We start from the raw sequence: 20,593 nt of genomic DNA on the forward strand, positions 1-20,593 counted from the left end.
TGTCAATTCTTTGAACAGTGTCCTTAGAGTTTAGACCAATACTGTAAGGTGATTCTAAGGCAATTTTCTAAGGCAATGCTTGATAATAATTCGTTTTATTTGTGAATGATTAACTCATCCTTTTAAAAATTAAAATATCCATTTGCATGCAAACATTGCTATTAATATGTCTTAAATTAAATAGATTTTATTTGCAGTGCAGCAGTATTTTTCGTATTAATACTAAAACTTTTAGTGTTTTCGTGCTAGTCTGTAATCAGAACACTGGTAATAATCATTTAACTGGTCCGTTAATTCTCTTAATTACACGAGTGAGTTGTTTTCTTAATCTTCGTTTATTTGTCCTGATTTTCATTCGAAGTTGGACAAGTAATTTCATCGTTATTTCAATAACTTGTTACTATGTAATATGATTGGAGACGCTTATCTCTTATAATGAAGCCCATGATTCAAGTCTGTACTAGAATGCAGCATTCAATTTGACAGAACAATTTGTCGGTTGTTGGTTCGCAATTGTGGCAATCAAGCCGTTCTTCTGGTGTCTTGATGTGGTTGTTTTGTCTCTAACTTACTGTTACGTAAGTAGGAATCATTAGTAACGTACTCAGTTCACCTCGTTTTTGTTTCGTTACGATGCGATGTAATAAATATCGAACGTGAATGATGGGGTTCTATAGCTTATTTCATATAATTTTTATTATAAGAACGTTTAAAAAGATTTTTGTCTAACTTGTGATATGTGCCTATGCTATAAACAATCAGACCCAAATTTTCTAATAATTTTTTTAAATCCTTTTTTTTCAGTTAGGTAGATGTTTACTTTTTAATGGCTGGATTGCGTAAACAGTATGTGCATTAGAAATTAACGACCTTTTACATCATAAAAATGTTAATTGTTAATTAAACTAAAATATGAGAATGATACCACGATATTTACCTACCATGTACTTTCTGGACATGGCATGACGATGAATGTATAGTATGAATAATTATTATAATCATTGAAAAATTACTGGTGAAATCATTGGGTGAATTAATAGTCTCTCATAGCTGCGTTGCAAATTTTTACTTATAATCGAAGTTAAAAATTATATTAATGTTCTAATGTTAATATGTGATATACAATACAATGTACGAAACACAATATCTCAACAGTTGTTTTAGTAAGCGAAAGTCAAATGTATGGGTCATCGGTCAAGGGTACATACAACCAAGGCTGTTTACGTATAATTTGTAGTGAATAACTATTGTCGTTGTATGAAAAATAGTTTTTAAATTTTATTGTATTATTTATTATTTTAGTTGTATGAAAAATATTAAACAGTGCTCGTTATCTACGGATTATCATTATGTTATGGATGCCTTTGTTGCAATGCATTTCCCTGTACTGTCTAGCCTGGTGAATAATTCATACCTCGTTATTGACACGGACCGTTGTCGCACAATAACCTATTTTTCCATGCTATCGGTACTTGCAATTAAAAGATTAACTTGCGTACACGTTGGAATTCGCTTTGAACATTCTGAGCGCTAATAATTAAAGCCTAATGAAGTTATTTTAAGTTTCACTCATCAAGGGCGGATGATTAGAATGTCTCGAACCTACATAAATGGAGAATATTTGATTTGCTTCTCGTTTTTTAACAGACATGCCTTCGTAAAACCACAAACTTTAAATGTACATATTTAACTACATTATTTAACTACTATTATTATGTTATATTTTTTCATTATCATTATCAGTAACATTAGTGTGTTTTGTACAGATACCTAACTGTCTGATTTGTTGGTAATTCAATATGCGAGTAACATGTGTATCTTCAATGTGTTAAATGATTGATTAATTCCTAGTATCGCTGAAATTGGATCTGATTTCTCGCTGACTTTCCAGAACCATTACCATGAAATCATTTATTTGAGCTATATTTTTTGTTCCATTGTTCTTGTCGTTCGAATTGTCTTTAAATTAACATTAAACCAACAATCTAAGCATTTCTGATACTACTGGTCTTATTTTTTGTAAATCCTGAATTTAAGAATACTTTTAAGTCAATTTATTGGCTATTTCCGTTGGAGATACAATTAGCTTGTTTTCATCTTTACTGCGTAGGTACCTATGTTCTTATTAGCAATGTTATGGTACCCTTGCCTTGTTTTCACCACTTCATCTTTATTTACCGTTCAAAAAAGAACCTTATTAGCGAGCACCAAGCCAACTTGTTAAAACATCAACTTCAGCAATTTTATATTTTTTATGGGCACGAGTTATATTGACCTAAATAAGGTATAGCGTCATCGCCGCATCGAGGCACAGATCTTGCATGGGGCGTGGCTCTTGTGTGCACTGAAGAAAAATTGGATTTAATAACCCTTGGAATAAGGGACCACTGCCAAGTTTCACATCAGAAATGACTAAACCAGGAGTGGAGTAATGTAACATTTTATTTTTTTGTCTTTTAGCATGATCATTGATCATGGACGAAGGAAAGAGTGTTAAGGGTAAAAGGTATGTATGTAAATGGAAAAGTTTTACCTATTTTCAGTCGAGTACGTAAAGTTATCAATGTAAACAATTTTAATTTGGAAATTTATTACCTGTTAACAATATTTTAAAGACCGGTAATCGATTCTTAACGACAAAGTCCCGTTAACGCGTACAATCAAATGAAAGTAACTCTCCTACGCCGCTGCGTATCCAAAGTTTATTGCATGTGAACTTAGTTGCGATAGAGTGGTTACACATCGTGTGCTACATTCGCAGCCTCTTGCCGAAGTGCACTCTGAAAAAACAAAAAACCGGTCAGACTTGCAAACAGAGCCGGCCTTCGTGGCTGTATACTGTACAGGCTGACAACGCCCGATGACGTCAACCTGCTTATGTCATACCATTATCATTACTCGCCACAATGCCAACCGGACTTACAAATCTTAGCCCTAAACTAGAGTGTTTTTAATAGACAACAAGTGACTGTTATTGCGTACGTTTTTACGCTTCATTTGACAGATTTTCTCAATAATGGTAAAATGATTTGCTCCGCATGAACAGTTCCGTTAGAATTTATAACACATACTTGAAATTTCCTCAACATCTATCTCAGCACGAATTTTCTGACAACTTTATTTTCTGTTTTACATATTGTATTCCTTGAAAGTATTGAACCCACACATGAAATGAACGATGAAAATAAAAATAAATTGTGACTTTCTTGGTAGGGAAGAAAATAACCAAAAATTGGGAACACGACCCATCTGTGACACTTGTAAGGTATCTTTCATTAGGTAGGATCTCCGATGTGTAGTTACTATCGTGTTAACTGATACTTTCGAATTATAATCTTTTGACATTCATATAATTAATGTAATGTGTGATAAAAGTGATATAACATTGCATTGTAATGTTTCTGATAGGCATGTAAATAAAGTACGAAATAGATAATTCTCGGCACTGACTTCATGTAGCGGTATAAAATGACCTCCGCTGGGCGCCATTAACTAGCCTCCCTATAGAGGTATACGTGGTTGGCAACAAATTAGACTCATCCTGCTCTAGTAGAGTTCAGTGCCGACACCCACGCGCAATCTCATTGACTCTCAACTCGCAGCTATGATGGTGCAACCGTAATAACAGTGACGGAATGGGAATTGAATGACAAACAATGGGATAATTTTAAATTATAAGTTGGTACATAGATGACGTCCCCGTCTATTTTGGGACAACTATTTCGGAACGCGATCGTTCGTTGGCATCGTAATCTTATCAATGTGAAGGTGGTTTGGACGAATCGAATGCATGGTTCTGACTTGTGACAGTGATAATATTTGCTTTTATATTATTTCCTTCATGTGATTAACAATGAGATACTGCTGATGAACATAACATCAAACAATACAGACGTCAATAGAAAACTAAATTAAATTATGACAATCACTCTCCGTTATGTCGTCATTATTTAGTATGCTTGTTTTGATAATCAAAGTCTGAATTGGATTCATTGGTCTTGTTTAAGTAATTCGCACCGAATGTACCCACGTGAATTTAAAAATAATGGCTTTAGGTCATACGGACGGAAAAATAACATCACGTCAGCCAAAAGTAAGATGATTATCAAGATGTGAAAATTGTATGACTCTTATGAGGTTCCCTGCGCCTCCTCCTAAATTTGTCTCCCCGGCATTTTTGACTATTTTGGGTGAACTATAAATTCTTATTGATATTAAATAATAATCTATTATAAACTAATGTTTGCTTTAATGTAGCTAGAATAACTAATCAAAAGGCAAATGATTAGTAAGTCGCTACAATCCGATACCTTTTGCTTCTGTTAATCATCACGTTTCGGCCGCTGTTATGTTTATAACAATTATTTATAACACATGGTCATGGTTCCTGTCAGAGGGGAGCGCAGCGTCAGTGCAATGTTTAACGCACTGTTTGCATCGGAAACTACACCAAGGTTTTGTTATACTTTGTTGCGTATTTACTACAATAGCAGCATATAGTTACTTGTTATTTAATATATTAACTTGCAAGTAGAATAAAATAAAACTTACACAGTCTAGTTAACATAATCTTTTATTTCCATGTCGTTCGTGATAACATTAAATATAATAAGTTCGGTAACATGCCTTCATGACACGGTATTCGGTAAGAGTGATGACCGGTACTATGACGCGCTGCTTTTTAGTTATCTCTCACTAATGCAAGGTTAATAAAGCAGGTGGAATAGAGACGGATTGTATGGCAGTAAAGCCACACAAGGCTTCGGGCGCGGTCTATATTTGGGTTAATGGATCCGTCCGCACTCCGACATGGGAAGTAGGTACCTGTCTGTCGGGTCGCTTGCTAATTCCATACCACTGATAGTTTGTTTAATCTCATATTTCACGAACGCAGCTATTACAAATGTTTGTATAGAAACAATATTTCGATTGCTCGCATGGTATTCGTGACATTAAATCTGGTCCAGTAGTTCTGAGCTAATGACTCTATATTTAGAGCTGACCGGTGTCAACACTGAACGTACACAACATAGCGCATAGGAAGCTGAAATCGTGACGACTGTTCAATTGATGTTTTGTTAGTTTATTATTAATTTTATAGACAAGCAAACTTGAGAAGCGAAAATGTAATCCAAAACTTAAAGCTCTTGGTGAGGTAACAATGTGTCTAGACGCCGGAAACCGACGATACTGTTAAAAATCCATTACAAAAGAATGTCTTGCAAATTGTGCTCCCGTAGCATAATAGCTGCAGGCTGATTATGGAAACAAACAAACAAAACAAAAGCTCTAGCGAGTACGGTTAAAACGTAGGAATTTCGTGGCACGCGGCGTTCTGTGACGGGGCTTGAATAAACTAAACTATGAACAGTTAGTCGAGAGCACTCAAAATAAACTCTATCCCATAGATTTAAAAGCTTTCACACTTCCGTGATCGTGATTAAAATCGCATCATTTCCTGCGCTTTTATATGCAATACGCACATGCTAATGACTGGTTGTCGGTGTTCAGACGATTGTTGTTGCCCGGTCTTTGTTTTTCTAGATCGTAACGGTTGTAACCACCAGTATCTGAACTTGTAACTGTGCATGCAGATTTTCTTTCAATGTAAATGAAAATTGATTTATAGTTAATATCTCCAAACCAATATCTTCACGGTATAAAAATATGAGTAAGACCTTGTTATAGTCCTTGCATTCATTTGCTTAAATGGATATGAATGCATCGTCTAAAATTACAAAGTTTACGTTCTCGTAGGATGAAGAGACATGAAACTATGCGTTTCACTGTTGTAACAAAACAAAATGTATTGTAATATAACGGAATACAGCTTCAATTCGATACTTGAATTAAATGCTATGAATATCGGTGAAGTAGCTGTACTTCTTTCGCACTTAAAAGTAAACGTGAAATGAAAACAATTCTACATGGTCGTACGTTATTTTTCGCTTAGTAGATCGTATATACCTACTATGTTCAGAATACATAATGATGTGAGTGTGTCTGTGGTCGTATTCTACGGACCAGTTATTTGAGTGGGTATTATCTAATACGTTGCATGCTGTTATGCTATATCAGCTTTATCTTAAGAAGTGGTTCTATTAGTTACAATTCTGAATATGGTTATTTTCCTAAACTTATGAAACTAGATACCTATGTTTTTCATAATTGCATTATAATTATCGAAGTCGTTAACTGTAATGGGCCAGTGATCAATCTTCAACACAGTCTAGCCTAGATAGTGCTTGTAGTCACCGGAATCAGGACATCCGTCTTTCGAACCGGAATGACTTGTCTCCTGGTGGATCTATTGCGGGGATGCTCGCTATTATAAACTTAATGCCATTGTCGATAAATGTCAGAGTTGCATGGACGCGGTGCATATTATGTCATTTGCTATGCGGTGTTTTGTACTTGTGTAGCGACACTCGGCTTTATCATGGGCCCCTCTTAATGGAGGTAGCGTGACGTCTACTCATTTGAACGAGGGGGCGGTGCGGAGGTGAACAGTAGTATCACGTGCCGCAGGCGGCAGGACTCTTGTCTAGATTTAGTGCTTTTGTATTTCAATAGCATTTAGGCATAAATAATTTTTAACACGCTATGGCAATGTCCGCATGAAGCCATGAACTAATAATTTGTACTCAAGTAAAGATAAAATACCACCGTGAGCAATAATTAGTAGTCATAGGTACAAAAAGTTATTTATAAATAATTTGTCTATTTTGACGTTTAATCGCAAAACATCAAGCAAAACATGATAGGTTGACGGCATCACGTCATATATATCAGATACATACTACGACACTACATAATATGTTTTAGAATATAGATGTACGGATTTATGCTATCGTTTATTTAATTAAAATTATACAGGTTTTACAAAAGGCTTGAAAGAAAACTCCTCATACACGTAAAAGGTCTGCAAAATAAGGGTTAGGGGAAGTTATTAAGTGAATCCTTACATGCACACGTGTCTGCGTAATAACAAGTATAACTTACTTCAGCGAAAAGCTTCTTTCTCCTTGCCAACCTTAGTTGGGGGTTTTACGTATTTACTATTTACATTATGTATGTACATATATTTATAAATTGATTTTAGTGTTGCGTTCAAATTTTGAGTTATTAGGTAGTTGATCATGAAATCTTAGTTACCTACTTGAAGGAAATTTAAAGTATAGCAATATTTTTAGTACCTAATTACTAATTAACATTTATAAGACACGACAATTGCTAGGAATTTAAATATCACTTTTACATTTCATTTTGTTGCCAGAAGAATTTTAATTTAAGTACCTAGGTTGTTAAATATTTAATTGAATCACTTTTTTGTACGGTCTTATTTATCTGCAATGCAGCAACCGCTTTGCATAAAATCAGGTATTTAAATGACTTCTACGAATTTATGTCACAATCAGAGAAAAATTATAAATGCATTAGTGCTTTGTGCTTATATTCGTGGTTTATTAATGATAGTAAATGGAACCACCATGGTATCGACGACGCCATGTCTGCCTGCTAAGGCCATTGACCTCGCCACACAATCACTTGGTTCGATACTTTCCATCACGACGATCTTAAGAAGTTTAAAAAATTAATAATACTACATTGTTAACACAAGATAGGTGCTCAAATTTTTGTTATATAGTCTTTATGTTAACAAAAATTCGTAAATGTATTATCAAACTTAAAGATAAAGTACCTAGCTACCTATAGGTAAGTATATTCTGTTTTTTATTTACTCAATCTTGTCTTTAATAAGGATGAGTTATTTATACCTATTAGCGTGAGTCATCGTTAGTTACTCATTATAATCTTATAATGGTAATAGACTTACACGCGTAGTACAGTTACATCATATGAATAATATATATCGAGAGCTGCGCTAAAAAACTTAGAACTTGAAGAAAATGTAGAACATGAATATTTGGGATTGTTCATTGGATGTACTTTCGTTTTTGTAATAATATGTCTCCAATATAAAATATTTTATGATTGTTATTTCCCAAATAGTGAGAAGTCATATTTTTTAATAAACTGGCACTTTTTGCCAACGTGATTTCTCATGCGATAATATTGAGACATCGTATTCATTTTATTGTGAGAATTGAATATGTTAGTTTCACACATTAGTCACACAGTAAAAAGCTAAGGATTAAGTCATATCTAGAATTATCCCGTCTATTATTATAAGACTTGAAAATGGAAATGATTTGCATGATCATAATTATAAATTGTTTACACAGCAACAAATGGACAAGATTGATAAACAGTCGTATCTCATGCTTTTACTAACATTATGAAACTATTTGGATGCTAAAACCAATAAATGACGTAATCGTTAGAAGATAAATTATAGGTACCTACCAAATAAGTGGATATCGAGGGACATTTACGGTCGGTCAGTTCAAAAAGTGGAACTATTGTCGAAGAAGGTCAGAGACGAGTAAACTGTTGGGGTTATAGCAATTCGCGTGATTCGACCAAATCGTAGCGGACTGACTCACCGACGAACCTTTATGTATTTATAGACCTGATTTATGATTAAATGTGTCTACTATCTAGCTGGAGGGAATCGAGATTTTATTTGGTACAATTAATATAATCTAAAGTTTATGGTATCTACGGTTTGTTTCTTTTAATTATATATTTTGTAATTATAAGAAATTGGCTGAATATGGTGGTTTTCAAAAAAAAAAAATTCCTATTTTTAAATAAGAACACAAATATTTTTGTATTTCACGTAAGAACGTAGAAATGTTTCTGAGTTAATAAGTAATATTTAGTTTCTTCTTTGTTTACATTCGATATACCTAGGTACCTACTAATTAGAAGAATCATAATAAAATAAAATATGCTGACCCCTTAGTTTTCTGAACGTCCTCCTCAAGGTGGGACACTAAAGAAAAAACTCCTCAAAGTCTTTGATAATGAAGTTGTTTATTTTTAATTCGGAAAAGTTTTGTGCAAATAAAAAAATGTTTTAAATCATTATGCTCTCTATGAAAAACAGTACTAATAAACAATTAAGCTGAAACAGACCATAACAATCAACCCGCTAGCTAACAACAATAGGTGTTCATAGCTGCGTTTGCAAATTATTCAAATTTAGAAACTTGAAATGTACATAACACCTCATAGTCGCAAATAAATATTACTAACAACAGCATCCTAAGTTGCACGAATATACGTCTAGGATAAGTGAAACTGTATGTAAACTCCTTTAGAAGAAAGGATGGATAATTCGTAAAATACCTTTAAAAGTTCGGTTTAAATATGTACTAACATTGTACTGTTTTGTTAGGAACCAGTAATTACATGCGATAAGTCTTCAACAACCAGCACCTATCTAATCTTATCGAGGTGACGTCATCACTCATCAGTATAACAAAAATATGTAGTTGTATGCAGTTTCGATATGACTTTGTAACAAGAACTTCTTTTGAACGATCTAAAAATATCGAATGTGAGTGAACATTTTAAGTGATTTTTTTATTGTGGATCTAAGTATTATAAGTTGCATATTTAAATATGTAGGTATAAACGTATGTATTTAAATATGTTGAATAATATTTCGGTAATACTATACCTTACCTTAAATAATTTACTAGGATGATTTATTAATGCGATAATTTTGGAATTTGTACAAGTTGAACCAGCTAATTTATGATTTGCATTGCAAAATTATCGATTTTGTGCAATTGGTGTTATCTATTTAGTATTTGGTTTATCAGTAGTCGCCGGTAAATATTGGAACAGTGCAAAATATTGTAGGTACCTACTTGCTGTAGCCATGATTGAACTTGGTTTGATAATAATTAATTAATAGATACTTTACATGACATTATAATACACAATTAAAAATTTCTAGTGAACTACTTGATCGACTATTTGTTATTTGTTGACGCTCGTCAATCTTTCCAAAATTCCTACCCCCATAAAATAGTTTCCACTATAGATACCTACTTAAACTTTTGTACTTTCAATCTCTATAATAGATTTCTGAATTGTTTATTTAGTAACGAAAAGGGTCGGTCCACCATATACAGTATACTAGTCAAATGAAATGTGAAAACATGAACCATGCTGCGCTGAAATGTCGATTTTCTGCGAGAGCACGCGCGCGTGACCCAAATGCATGCTCTTTCAATGTGTAATGTAAACACATGCTAATATTGCACCCGTTTGTTTCCAGAAGTGATTGTGGCGCGGTGAGGTGCACTAGGTCGCCATGACGACCGACATCTCGGTGTCCCGCTGGGACCCGTCCGTGGGCCACGGCCAGGAGATCATCGATGAGATCGAGTACGATGGCGGCAACTCGTCGTCGAGGCTTTTCGAACGATCGCGCATCAAGGCGCTTGCAGGTGATTGCTTTTAAAATTTTTAGCTTTTATAAAATAATATCTAAGGGTCGGGCTTTGGGAAACATTTATAGTTTTAATTACTGATGATAGGTAGTTTTTTTTCTAAATGTTGCATTAAATCTATACGAATTTTACTTTCATTTTCATTTCCATTATGTACTTACTAGTCGTCTTCTAGTAAGATTATAATCCTCTAATTGTTGATTCTTTTTATAAAATAGGAAACTATTCAAATCTCTGTTCGCGTAGAAACTGCTATAAATTAAGGATTAAAACAGATGGACAGGTTATAATATAAAACGACAGATGCACGACTTATGCGACAAGGAAGTGAGGCTAAGCGAGTTCTAATAAAAAAATAATAAAACTGGGTTTAGTGTGAGAGTTACAAAGTTACGAGTTCATTTTATGGATAGTTTGGCCTAAATAATTTCTACTTAAAAGTAAGAACATACGTTTTACATTAAATCAAATACATAATAATAAAAATCTTATGCGTATAACATGCATATTTCTTAATTGCTCTTTCAAAATAAAGATTTTGATATCTAATACCTGCAATGAAATTTAAGAAGTTGCTTTTATTTTGATTTTTCAGAACTGTGCATTGTGCAATATGCATGTTTTAAATGTAATATCTAAAGTTTTATAAAATATCTATTTTGAATTCTTATTCGACTCCATCTTGTTTATAGGCAGATATAAAAGATCTAAAATCGCCTCTCATACCACAAATTGCTTAACAGCATTATGTTTTGTTTAAATATATTTCTTAACATAGTTTCGATATCCTATTATGATAAAGAAATGTTGATAATGATACGGCTGGTAGCCAATGTAGGCGACTGATAAAGAGTTCGATTACAGCCGTGTATTATATTCATTGTGTAGTGGGAAAATTATACTGCAATACTCGTTACGGTGTTATACAATAATACACGCATTTTACTTCATGACGACCATAATAATTAATTTTAAACTTTAAAGACATCACAACTCATCAAATATAATAATTAGCCAATGCCAATGCAGCTTATCATCGAGCATGGAGCGATTTCCTTTTTCCCTATAATACACGTATGCTGAACTTTTGGTTAGTTTGAATTTATGTTTATACTTTTATACCGTACGAAGCGAAGTTTTATCAGTAACTGAAAAGATACTTGATAAGATCGCCTGTAGTTTGTTATCTATGCTCTACCATGAGTGAACATACTCGAAAACGCAAGCGTGCGTCAAAAATAATTCGAATAAATACTTTAAAATAAACTGTTCGTACTCAAAATCTACTATGACGTATTGAAATCAATAGTTCTATCGGGTAGATAAATCATAGTTTACTTTGATACCGTCGCCAATCACGATCAAGAGCTGATAACCTCGCGGAGAATTTGAATCTTTAGTGCAACAATAGACAAATACAATAAGGATTCTATGTAGTTCATTACCCCGTAGTTGACGACATCTGAAGCGTGCGTATCGAATATCCTTACTCAGTAGCTGGTTAGATTTTGTCGCTCTAATTGTTACCGGTCTTTCGTCTCGAACCACGAGCTTAGTGATCAGTCCGTGCTAGTGATATGACATCGACGGAGTGCTACGATCTCATCAAGAGAGGTGTCGACATAGAAGTGCCCGGATTGGAGTTGTACTATGATAAAGTTGTGATTGAACTCAGAGGTTCGTAAAAGTGCTCGTTTTAGTGACGCGATGCCGTGTTCTTGGTCAAGGTTGTTTGCAAATGGTGTAGTTGATAGTGAACGTGAAATGTGATGTCCTTTTTCGGAAGGCTATGTTTATAACTATTATCAATGGTCTTGTCGAATACTGTGTCAACAGTGGTGTTTCTAGTATTCCTCATAGGGAGCAGTGATTTTGTGATATGTAAAATATAAGAAATATTATATATTTACGACTTGGTACATTGCTACATAAGCTTACTTCGCTCCAGTTCCGCTCGTGGGGGACATTCGATCTTCTTGTGTTTCACATATCGCTTACTGAACTCAATCCTGCAGTGAGTTACTGCGATGTCGCTGGCTGATCCGGACGGGTGTCCAAGGAGGAAACTCCGGTGCCCTCGCCGCGGCCTGCCCCACTGGCGGTTAATGTGTTAACATTTACTGTTATTTCTATTGCACCATAATTATGTTTACTTTTGTTCAAAACGGAAGGTCAAAGTTGTTTTCGCTTTCCAAATCTCTTCTATACTTATTTTGTAACATCCTTCGTTTTTTGGGCAAGCTGCTCTTTCTTTATGTTGTCTTTATGTATCACCATTGTAAGTTCAATACGTACATTCCAGACGAACGAGAGAGCGTACAAAAGAAGACGTTTCAAAAATGGGTGAACTCACACTTGGTGCGAGTGGGTTGCCGCATCGGCGACCTCTACGTGGATATGCGGGACGGAAAGATGCTCATCAAACTGCTGGAAGTACTATCAGGGGAGAGATTGGTAAGTATATTTAGTTATTTATCGAATACATTATACATATTCACTATAGGCTTTTTTAAACCCAAGAAAAATTTACCTAGTTATAAGCAAAACTTAATATTATCCATTGAACTAATCGTTTAAGTAATTACGTAGTTTTTTTTTAATAAAATCTGTTGAAACTATCTGTGTTTATCGAAATAATAATTATATACCAATGTTTGTTGGTTGGCAGAAGCTATCTTATTCGAAAAGAAGTAAAAGAAGAAATAAGAAACAGTTCGGCTTGAAATAAGAAATAATACCAATAGATAATATCACCCTTTCTTATTCCAGCCTCGTCCAACAAAAGGCAAAATGCGTATCCACTGCTTGGAGAACGTGGACAAGGCGCTACAGTTTCTGCGCGAGCAGCGAGTGCATCTCGAGAACATGGGATCCCACGACATCGTAGACGGAAACCCGAGGCTCAACCTGGGTCTCATATGGACTATCATTTTGCGATTCCAGGTATGAATATGTCACCTTACAAATTTATTTTTACAGAAAGAATCGGTTTGCAATAAGGAAATTGTCAATCATTTAATTTTAATTATTATTTTTTATGATTGTGAAACATAAATGTTTTGAACTAATTTGTGTAATAAACAGACCAGAACAATACACATATAATAATATAATATCCACAGATTCAAGACATTACAATAGAAGAGACAGATAACAAAGAGACAAAATCTGCCAAGGATGCGCTCCTATTATGGTGTCAAATGAAGACGGCCGGATACAACAACGTGAATGTGCGCAACTTCACAACTTCCTGGCGCGATGGTTTGGCGTTCAACGCTATCATACACAAGCACAGACCAGACCTCATACAGTTTGAGAAACTGCACAGAAGCAATCCGATGCATAACTTGAATAACGCCTTCAATGTTGCTGAGGAGAAACTCGGACTTACTAAACTGTTGGATGCTGAAGGTAACCATGGGATTAATATCATTCGTATTGAATATTTATTTTGTAACAAAATAACAAAATTATTACTTCCGATGGTGTTATTGTCCACTTCATAGATATGTAGAATTTAAATTTAGAACTCAATATTCAAACAGGCAATATCCTAAGAAACAGACAAGAAATAAATTTTTGTAAACTTTTCTATAATTTTTACTTGGAAATAGACACTTTAGACTGTTTCTTTTTACAGATATCGCCGTCGACCACCCAGACGAGAAGTCCATCATTACCTACGTAGTGACATACTATCACTACTTTAGCAAGATGAAGCAAGAAACAGTGCAAGGAAAGAGGATCGGCAAGGTTGTCGGTATCGCTATGGAGAATGAGAAGATGATGCACGAGTACGAAACTTTGACTAGGTGAGTTTGTTACGTTAAAATTATTTTCCTGTTGTATAAAATTTTATATTTTTGTTTTTTTTATTCGTGTAAATAGGTTATTTTATTGAAGGAAAATATCTATGTCACCATTACGTCGGATTTAGCATGTTTTTATCTAAAAAAGGAAGACAAATAAATATTTTCTAGAAGCCAAGAAGTCGTGTAATAGTGCTACGATTTAATAATTATAAAATGTTAGCATTTCACGAAAAATAGGTGATTGGCGTCAATTTATGCGGAAACATACCTATATTATTTTTAAAAGTTGTATTAAATGTAAAATTAATTTTCAATATTGTTGTCGTATATTTCAGTGATCTGCTGCAATGGATCGAGCGTACCATCGAAGCGCTCGGTGACCGCACGTTCGCGAATTCCCTGGAAGGTGTGAGACAACAACTGATACAGTTTGCCAACTATCGCACTGTTGAGAAACCGCCTAAGTGAGTTGAACTTTATTTTCATATTTTTATAAGATCCAGTATAAGTCAATACATAAATATATTTCAAACGTAGGTAAACGTTTTTGTGTAAATATAAATCTATTGAAAAATAGTTGCTTCTTTATATAATTATTAATGTATTAATGTATATCAAGGAACGTTTGAAAATCATAACAACTTCTCTTTGGAAGATGGATAAATAATGAATATTAATGTTCTATTTCCCAACTACATATTGTGTTCAATTACAAAATTTACGATCTTTTATGTAAAATCAACAGCAATGAATCACGGAATCAAACACACACTATAATGATATAACAAAAATTATTATTAACATTATATTTTCTTTCAGGTTCGTAGAAAAAGGCAACCTCGAAGTGCTTCTATTCACGCTGCAATCCCGCATGCGTGCGGCGAACCAGAAGCCCTACACTCCCCGCGAGGGACGCATGATACACGACATCAATAGAGCCTGGGAGAGGCTGGAGAAGGCGGAGCATGAGAGGGAATTGGCGCTGCGGGAAGAGCTGATTAGACAGGAGAAACTGGAGCAATTGGCTGCTAGGTATATGAGAAATTAAAAAAAAATTGTTATAATATTGATATAGGGTTTTTTTGCTTTTAAACATTAAACAATCTTGATGTAAAGCATAAGAAGGGGTAAAAGACAGTAAAAATATTGATATGTTTATTACAAAATAAGACAGGAGGGAAATTAATGTGTTAGGAATTGAAAAAAAAAGTTTATTTACTTGCGCTATAAGAAAATCTTCCAGTGAAAGTGATATAAAATAAAATGGTTGGAAACAAAGTTTCTTCCATTAAAAACGCAATATAGAATGCAATATGAAAATTAAATAAGTACTGTGTGCGTAATTTTTCGAAATAGTGTAGTTTTTACTTTTCATTATTATTCTTATGAAACAAATTAGTTAGTAGTTAAATTTGATGATTACAGATTATGAGATCTTCAGAATCATTAGTACATAGTTGAATCCAATATATTTTTTTTTATTAAATCATATCATTATTCCGACAGATTCAACCGCAAAGCGCAGATGCGTGAAACGTGGCTCTCTGAGAACCAACGGCTAGTAAGCCAGGACAACTTCGGTTTCGACCTCACGGCCGTTGAAGCAGCGGCTAAGAAGCACGAAGCTATCGAAACCGATATATTCGCGTATGAGGAGCGTGTGCAAGCGGTGGTCGCTGTGTGCGGAGAGCTGCAGGCTGAACGGTGAGATATTGTTATTAAATTAAGTGATAGAAAGTACTTTACCGTCAAAAACACAAATATAATGTTAATTATTCATCAGGTTTTAAAAGAAATCGAGACAGGACAGTAACGCCCTTTTTTACGTTAATAAATGTAAATATTTATTTATATTTAATGCGGTTTTGTGTGGGTACCCTAAATTGTGTCTGAATGTCTACGATCGGCCGTCATTGTAGATGTTAATTTATTTATAATCGCCGTATTGTCGGCAAACAACGACGATCATTTACTATATCAACTTCAAAAATTAATAAATGTTTTGAGGAGACAGATTGTCATTGTAAATTGTAATACATAATTGTAATTTGTAATACATAGGTATTTGTAATTAGTAAAATTTGCCAAATCAAAATTGCATTGCAAAATGTATTATAAGTGGCGTACTAGATTCACCTAGTTGCCACAATCAAAAATAATAAAATTAGCGTTTTCAAACAAACTTTGGATATCACGCTCAAACAAATTTATAATATGTAAGTAAGAAAAAATATCAATAGCGCGAGTTTGTTTCGAGCTAAAGTTCAGTAGCGCCATCTATTGGGGCTACAGTAAACTAATATCACTACATACACATATTTTATAGCAAAGTCGCTTCCCGCGTGTCGGTATGTTTGGATCTTTAAGAGGAGGTATAAAGCAAAATTACCAATCTTCTATTAGTAATTAGATGATACGTGTAATATTGAGGAAGATATTATCGTAACAAAACATCTCTACACAGGTACCATGACATAGAGCGTGTGTGTGCCCGTCGTGACAACGTTTTACGTTTGTGGGCGTATTTGCTTGAACTGTTGCGTGCGCGTCGAGCCCGTTTGGAACTCAGTTTGCAGCTGCAGCAGAACTTCCAGGTGAATTAAATAAAATTATGAGATACATTAAGTGGAGATTGAACGTGTTGATCGTTAAATCTCGTAAAACCAAAAAGTTTGCCTAGAACATTCATGTACAGATTTAAATATAACTTACAAGGTATTAGTAATTTAATAAACTAGAATTTCGTCAGATTGAAACTCACCTTGTTAAATTAAAAAAAAAATCATCTTTTTTATTTCACTTTCAAGTAAAACATCCTAGATGATATCATTAATTCAGCAAGGAATAAGGATTACAAGTTCAACATCTAGATGGTAGATCATCATATTATCAAAAACATGATTATGAAATAATGAAAGTGTTTAATGTTATTTGTACTGACTACTAAGTTACTTATAAATCGCCATATTTTAGGAAATGCTATACATCCTGGATTCAATGGAGGAGATCAAGATGCGCCTGCTCACAGACGATTACGGCAAACATCTCATGGGCGTTGAGGACTTGCTGCAGAAGCATGCTCTTGTCGAAGCCGACATCAACGTACTTGGCGAAAGAGTCAAGGTAATGCATAATATTTTTAAAATCACCTGCGTTACTTATTTTTTTTAACGGAAGAATGGTGGAACAAATTTTGGTGTTTTTAGTAGCTGACAAAAAAGAAAAATATTTGTAATTTTTTTATTATTGTTAGGAAACAAATTTTTTTAGATACTTAAATGACAATTTTTGTTTCTAAATTTTAAAATTATTCGTTCTGCAGGTTGTTGTAGGCCAATCGCAGCGGTTCCTAGAAGTGGAAGAGGGCAACTACCGGCCATGTGACCCGGCCATCACCGTGGAGCGCATACAGCAGCTCGAGAACGCGTATGCTGAGCTCGTGCACCTCGCCGTTGAAAGGAGGTACGCAAAAAGACGATTGAAAAAAAAAAAAAAAAATCATTTATTTGTTTCATAACAACAAAAAAATACATATTAATACATAAACATAAAATATTATAAAACATTTGGACGAAATAACTAGAGATGTTAATCGTTTTAGTTCGTTGTTGTTTTGCCAATTATAATTTTTACTAGAGTAATTGACTCACTTCTAACATTGTAAGGAGTAAAATTAACTAAAACGGTGTTAAACATGGAAAATGCAAATTTGGAAATTGGTTGATATTCCGACCAAATATGTTATAAGATTTCTGTTCAACTTGATTATATAAACCTAATAAATAAAACAAATATGTGATTTAAAAATATAACATAACTCGGAATAAATGCATAATGCAAAATGTTTATCCTAACAGGAAGCGTCTGGAAGACAGCCGCAAACTGTGGCAGTTCTACTGGGACATGGCTGATGAAGAGAACTGGATCAAGGAGAAGGAGCAGATCGTATCTGTTGATGACATCGGTCATGATCTTACAACTGGTAAGTGCAGGATTTTATTTTATTGATGTATGTTTTATCTTCTTGGGTTAGGAGGATATTTTAAAATGTAATTGAATTTAAATGTCATACTTTTCTTTTTGAATTGAAACTTCTTTAGGCTCGTTGAGAGTAAAATTTCAACGTTGTTTCATGGCAATACCGTCACGTCAACGTTTTTGGTATCTTTGAATCTTGCCAAAGAAGTTTCACTCCAGACACGTGTGCACACATGCTCCTTTCTTTACTTTGTATTAGAAAGAGTTCAAGAAATGTTATTGTGATAGCAACAACAACATATTATTGCATTCATATAAAATACTTTGTTTCGATGCCAAATATTAAAATGCATCGGTTAATTCGACTTCTCAAGCTATAAAATGGCACCACAAGTACATAATATAATTTGAAATATTTGTTTGTAACAGTGTACCTGCTGATATCCAAGCACAAGGCGCTAGAGGCGGACGTGTCTGCGCACGAGCCGCAGCTCATGGACGTGGCCGCGGTGGGCGATGAGCTCATCTCGCAGGGACACTTTGGAGCGGATCGCATACAGGTCAGTTATGTTTTCTGGTTGGGATTTATGGAATTTAATTAATAAAATTTGCTGTTGTTACAACTACTTGGAATTAAATATTTGTGTTTAATATAAAAATTGCTGTTTATGATATGACTTCGACACGATTAAAAGTTTAATATTGCAATTGTGATTTGTATAAAAAACACCATATTATTACATATTAAAGAGCAACATATAGTAGTAAAATGCCGCAGTAAAAGCCGAAAATTCAACAAAGTCAATATTACAAAGAAACAGTAAAACATGCGCGCGGTAGTCGCTGAATAGTGTCCCTTAGCTAGTTTATCTAACAACAAGACCTATGTAGCTTTGGCTCGTATCTCCAGCCCCCCTAGACAAGTGGCTTTCTATTAGCGTAAAGTTATGAATGTATGAGATTGACGTAAGCTGGAGATAAACGGGCTCTGATTGGCTTATCTAAACTTCACCATCAAACGACTATAATTCCATAATGTGACATTACAATGGTTGTCCAGGAGCGTCTGCGCGACATCCTGTCGCAGTGGAACCACCTGCTGGACGTGGTGTCGCTGCGCAACAACCGCCTCGACGCCGCCGTGCGCTACCACCAGCTGTTCGCCGACGCCGACGACATCGACGCATGGATGCTCGACACCTTGCGGTTAATACACTTACACTTTATTAAAAAACTCTTTTTGTACACATAAATCTTACAAAATAACAATGTAATTTGTCTGGCGAGTGCCCTTTACACATTTAGGTCGCAGGCAACTAGTTGAATCTGATATTTTATTGAATGACTAGCGCGTTTATTAAATAACGATAGAATTCAATTCTAAAATTCACAGGAAGACGATTACGAACCGGTATTTCGGTATAGTTTAAAATACAACGAACCTAAAATAATCCACCCCCTTATCCAAACCAATGACTATGCTAAATGACGTTCAGCGAAGAGGTTGCACTAGTCATTCAATCAAATAGCAAATTCAACAAGATGACTGCGAAATTTATAGTCATCTTGGACATGCAATCGACATGTGATCTTATAGGGTTCTTCATATATGTAGTTGTAAAATATGCATGCAAAAAGTTTGTAAATATGTCGTTGATTTTTTTTAATTAGGTTGGTATCATCCGAAGACACCGGTGTGGATGAAGCTCAAGTGCAAAGCTTGTTGAAGAAACACAAGGACGTCACGGACGAACTCAAGCACTATGCTAATGTTATTCAGCAACTCAAGCAACAGGTATGATACCCTTCCTTCCTTATGGTGCATTTTTTTATTTATAGTCACTTCATTGCTTGTATTTTTTATATTTTTGAACTGAATAATTTCTTTGAGCGAACTTAATTTGTGTGTTCTAATTGAAGCAGTTATGTACGTAGTAATTATTTATTCGTAACCTATTTTGTGATGTTCGTCAATTTTGTTACGTTTATATTTTGTTGTGTTAAATGTTACAATTTGCACTTTTTTATTATATTTTTTAATTTAATATTGTATGCATAGTTGTCTGAAAAAAAAAATGTTTGTTTAAATATTCACTCATTATTTCTTGTAATACATTTCTACAAGTTACATACACCGATTGTTATTTTGCTTTACTATTTACAGGCAAGCGAGCTCAGCCCCGAGGACGCAAGCAGTGCCGAAGTCCGCGACCGTCTGGGAGCTATGGACGCGCGGCTCGGCGAGCTGTCCGAGCTTGCTCGGCTCCGCAAGCAGCGGCTGCTCGACGCGCTGTCCCTGCACAAGCTGCTCGCTGAAGCAGATGCAGCAGACCAGTGGATTGCGGAGAAAGACCGCATGTTAGATACCATGCACCCGCCCAAGGATATTGATGACGTGGAGATCATGAAGCACAGGTATGTGTGGGTAGTGTC

General features: G+C 34.8%; 1 protein-coding gene across 1 annotated transcript in view; it reads left to right on the top strand.

Annotated features, from left to right (window-relative positions):
• LOC123697205 (spectrin beta chain) overlaps window positions 1-20,593 on the top strand; it is a 49,474-nt gene that overhangs the window by 9,343 nt on the left and 19,538 nt on the right. Inside the window, exons 2-17 of the mRNA XM_045643629.1 lie at window positions 10,196-10,367; window positions 12,673-12,824; window positions 13,140-13,313; window positions 13,493-13,781; window positions 14,011-14,182; window positions 14,518-14,646; window positions 15,002-15,214; window positions 15,689-15,886; window positions 16,647-16,776; window positions 17,156-17,305; window positions 17,505-17,644; window positions 18,040-18,164; window positions 18,590-18,720; window positions 19,221-19,366; window positions 19,832-19,955; window positions 20,325-20,575. Of these exons, the coding sequence (XP_045499585.1) occupies window positions 10,232-10,367; window positions 12,673-12,824; window positions 13,140-13,313; window positions 13,493-13,781; window positions 14,011-14,182; window positions 14,518-14,646; window positions 15,002-15,214; window positions 15,689-15,886; window positions 16,647-16,776; window positions 17,156-17,305; window positions 17,505-17,644; window positions 18,040-18,164; window positions 18,590-18,720; window positions 19,221-19,366; window positions 19,832-19,955; window positions 20,325-20,575 (2,660 nt within the window). The 5' untranslated portion in view covers window positions 10,196-10,231. The remainder of the gene's footprint in view (window positions 1-10,195; window positions 10,368-12,672; window positions 12,825-13,139; window positions 13,314-13,492; window positions 13,782-14,010; window positions 14,183-14,517; window positions 14,647-15,001; window positions 15,215-15,688; window positions 15,887-16,646; window positions 16,777-17,155; window positions 17,306-17,504; window positions 17,645-18,039; window positions 18,165-18,589; window positions 18,721-19,220; window positions 19,367-19,831; window positions 19,956-20,324; window positions 20,576-20,593) is intronic.

This window comes from Colias croceus, chromosome 14, assembly GCF_905220415.1.
Source record: "Colias croceus chromosome 14, ilColCroc2.1".
Taxonomy (NCBI): domain Eukaryota; kingdom Metazoa; phylum Arthropoda; class Insecta; order Lepidoptera; family Pieridae; genus Colias; species Colias croceus.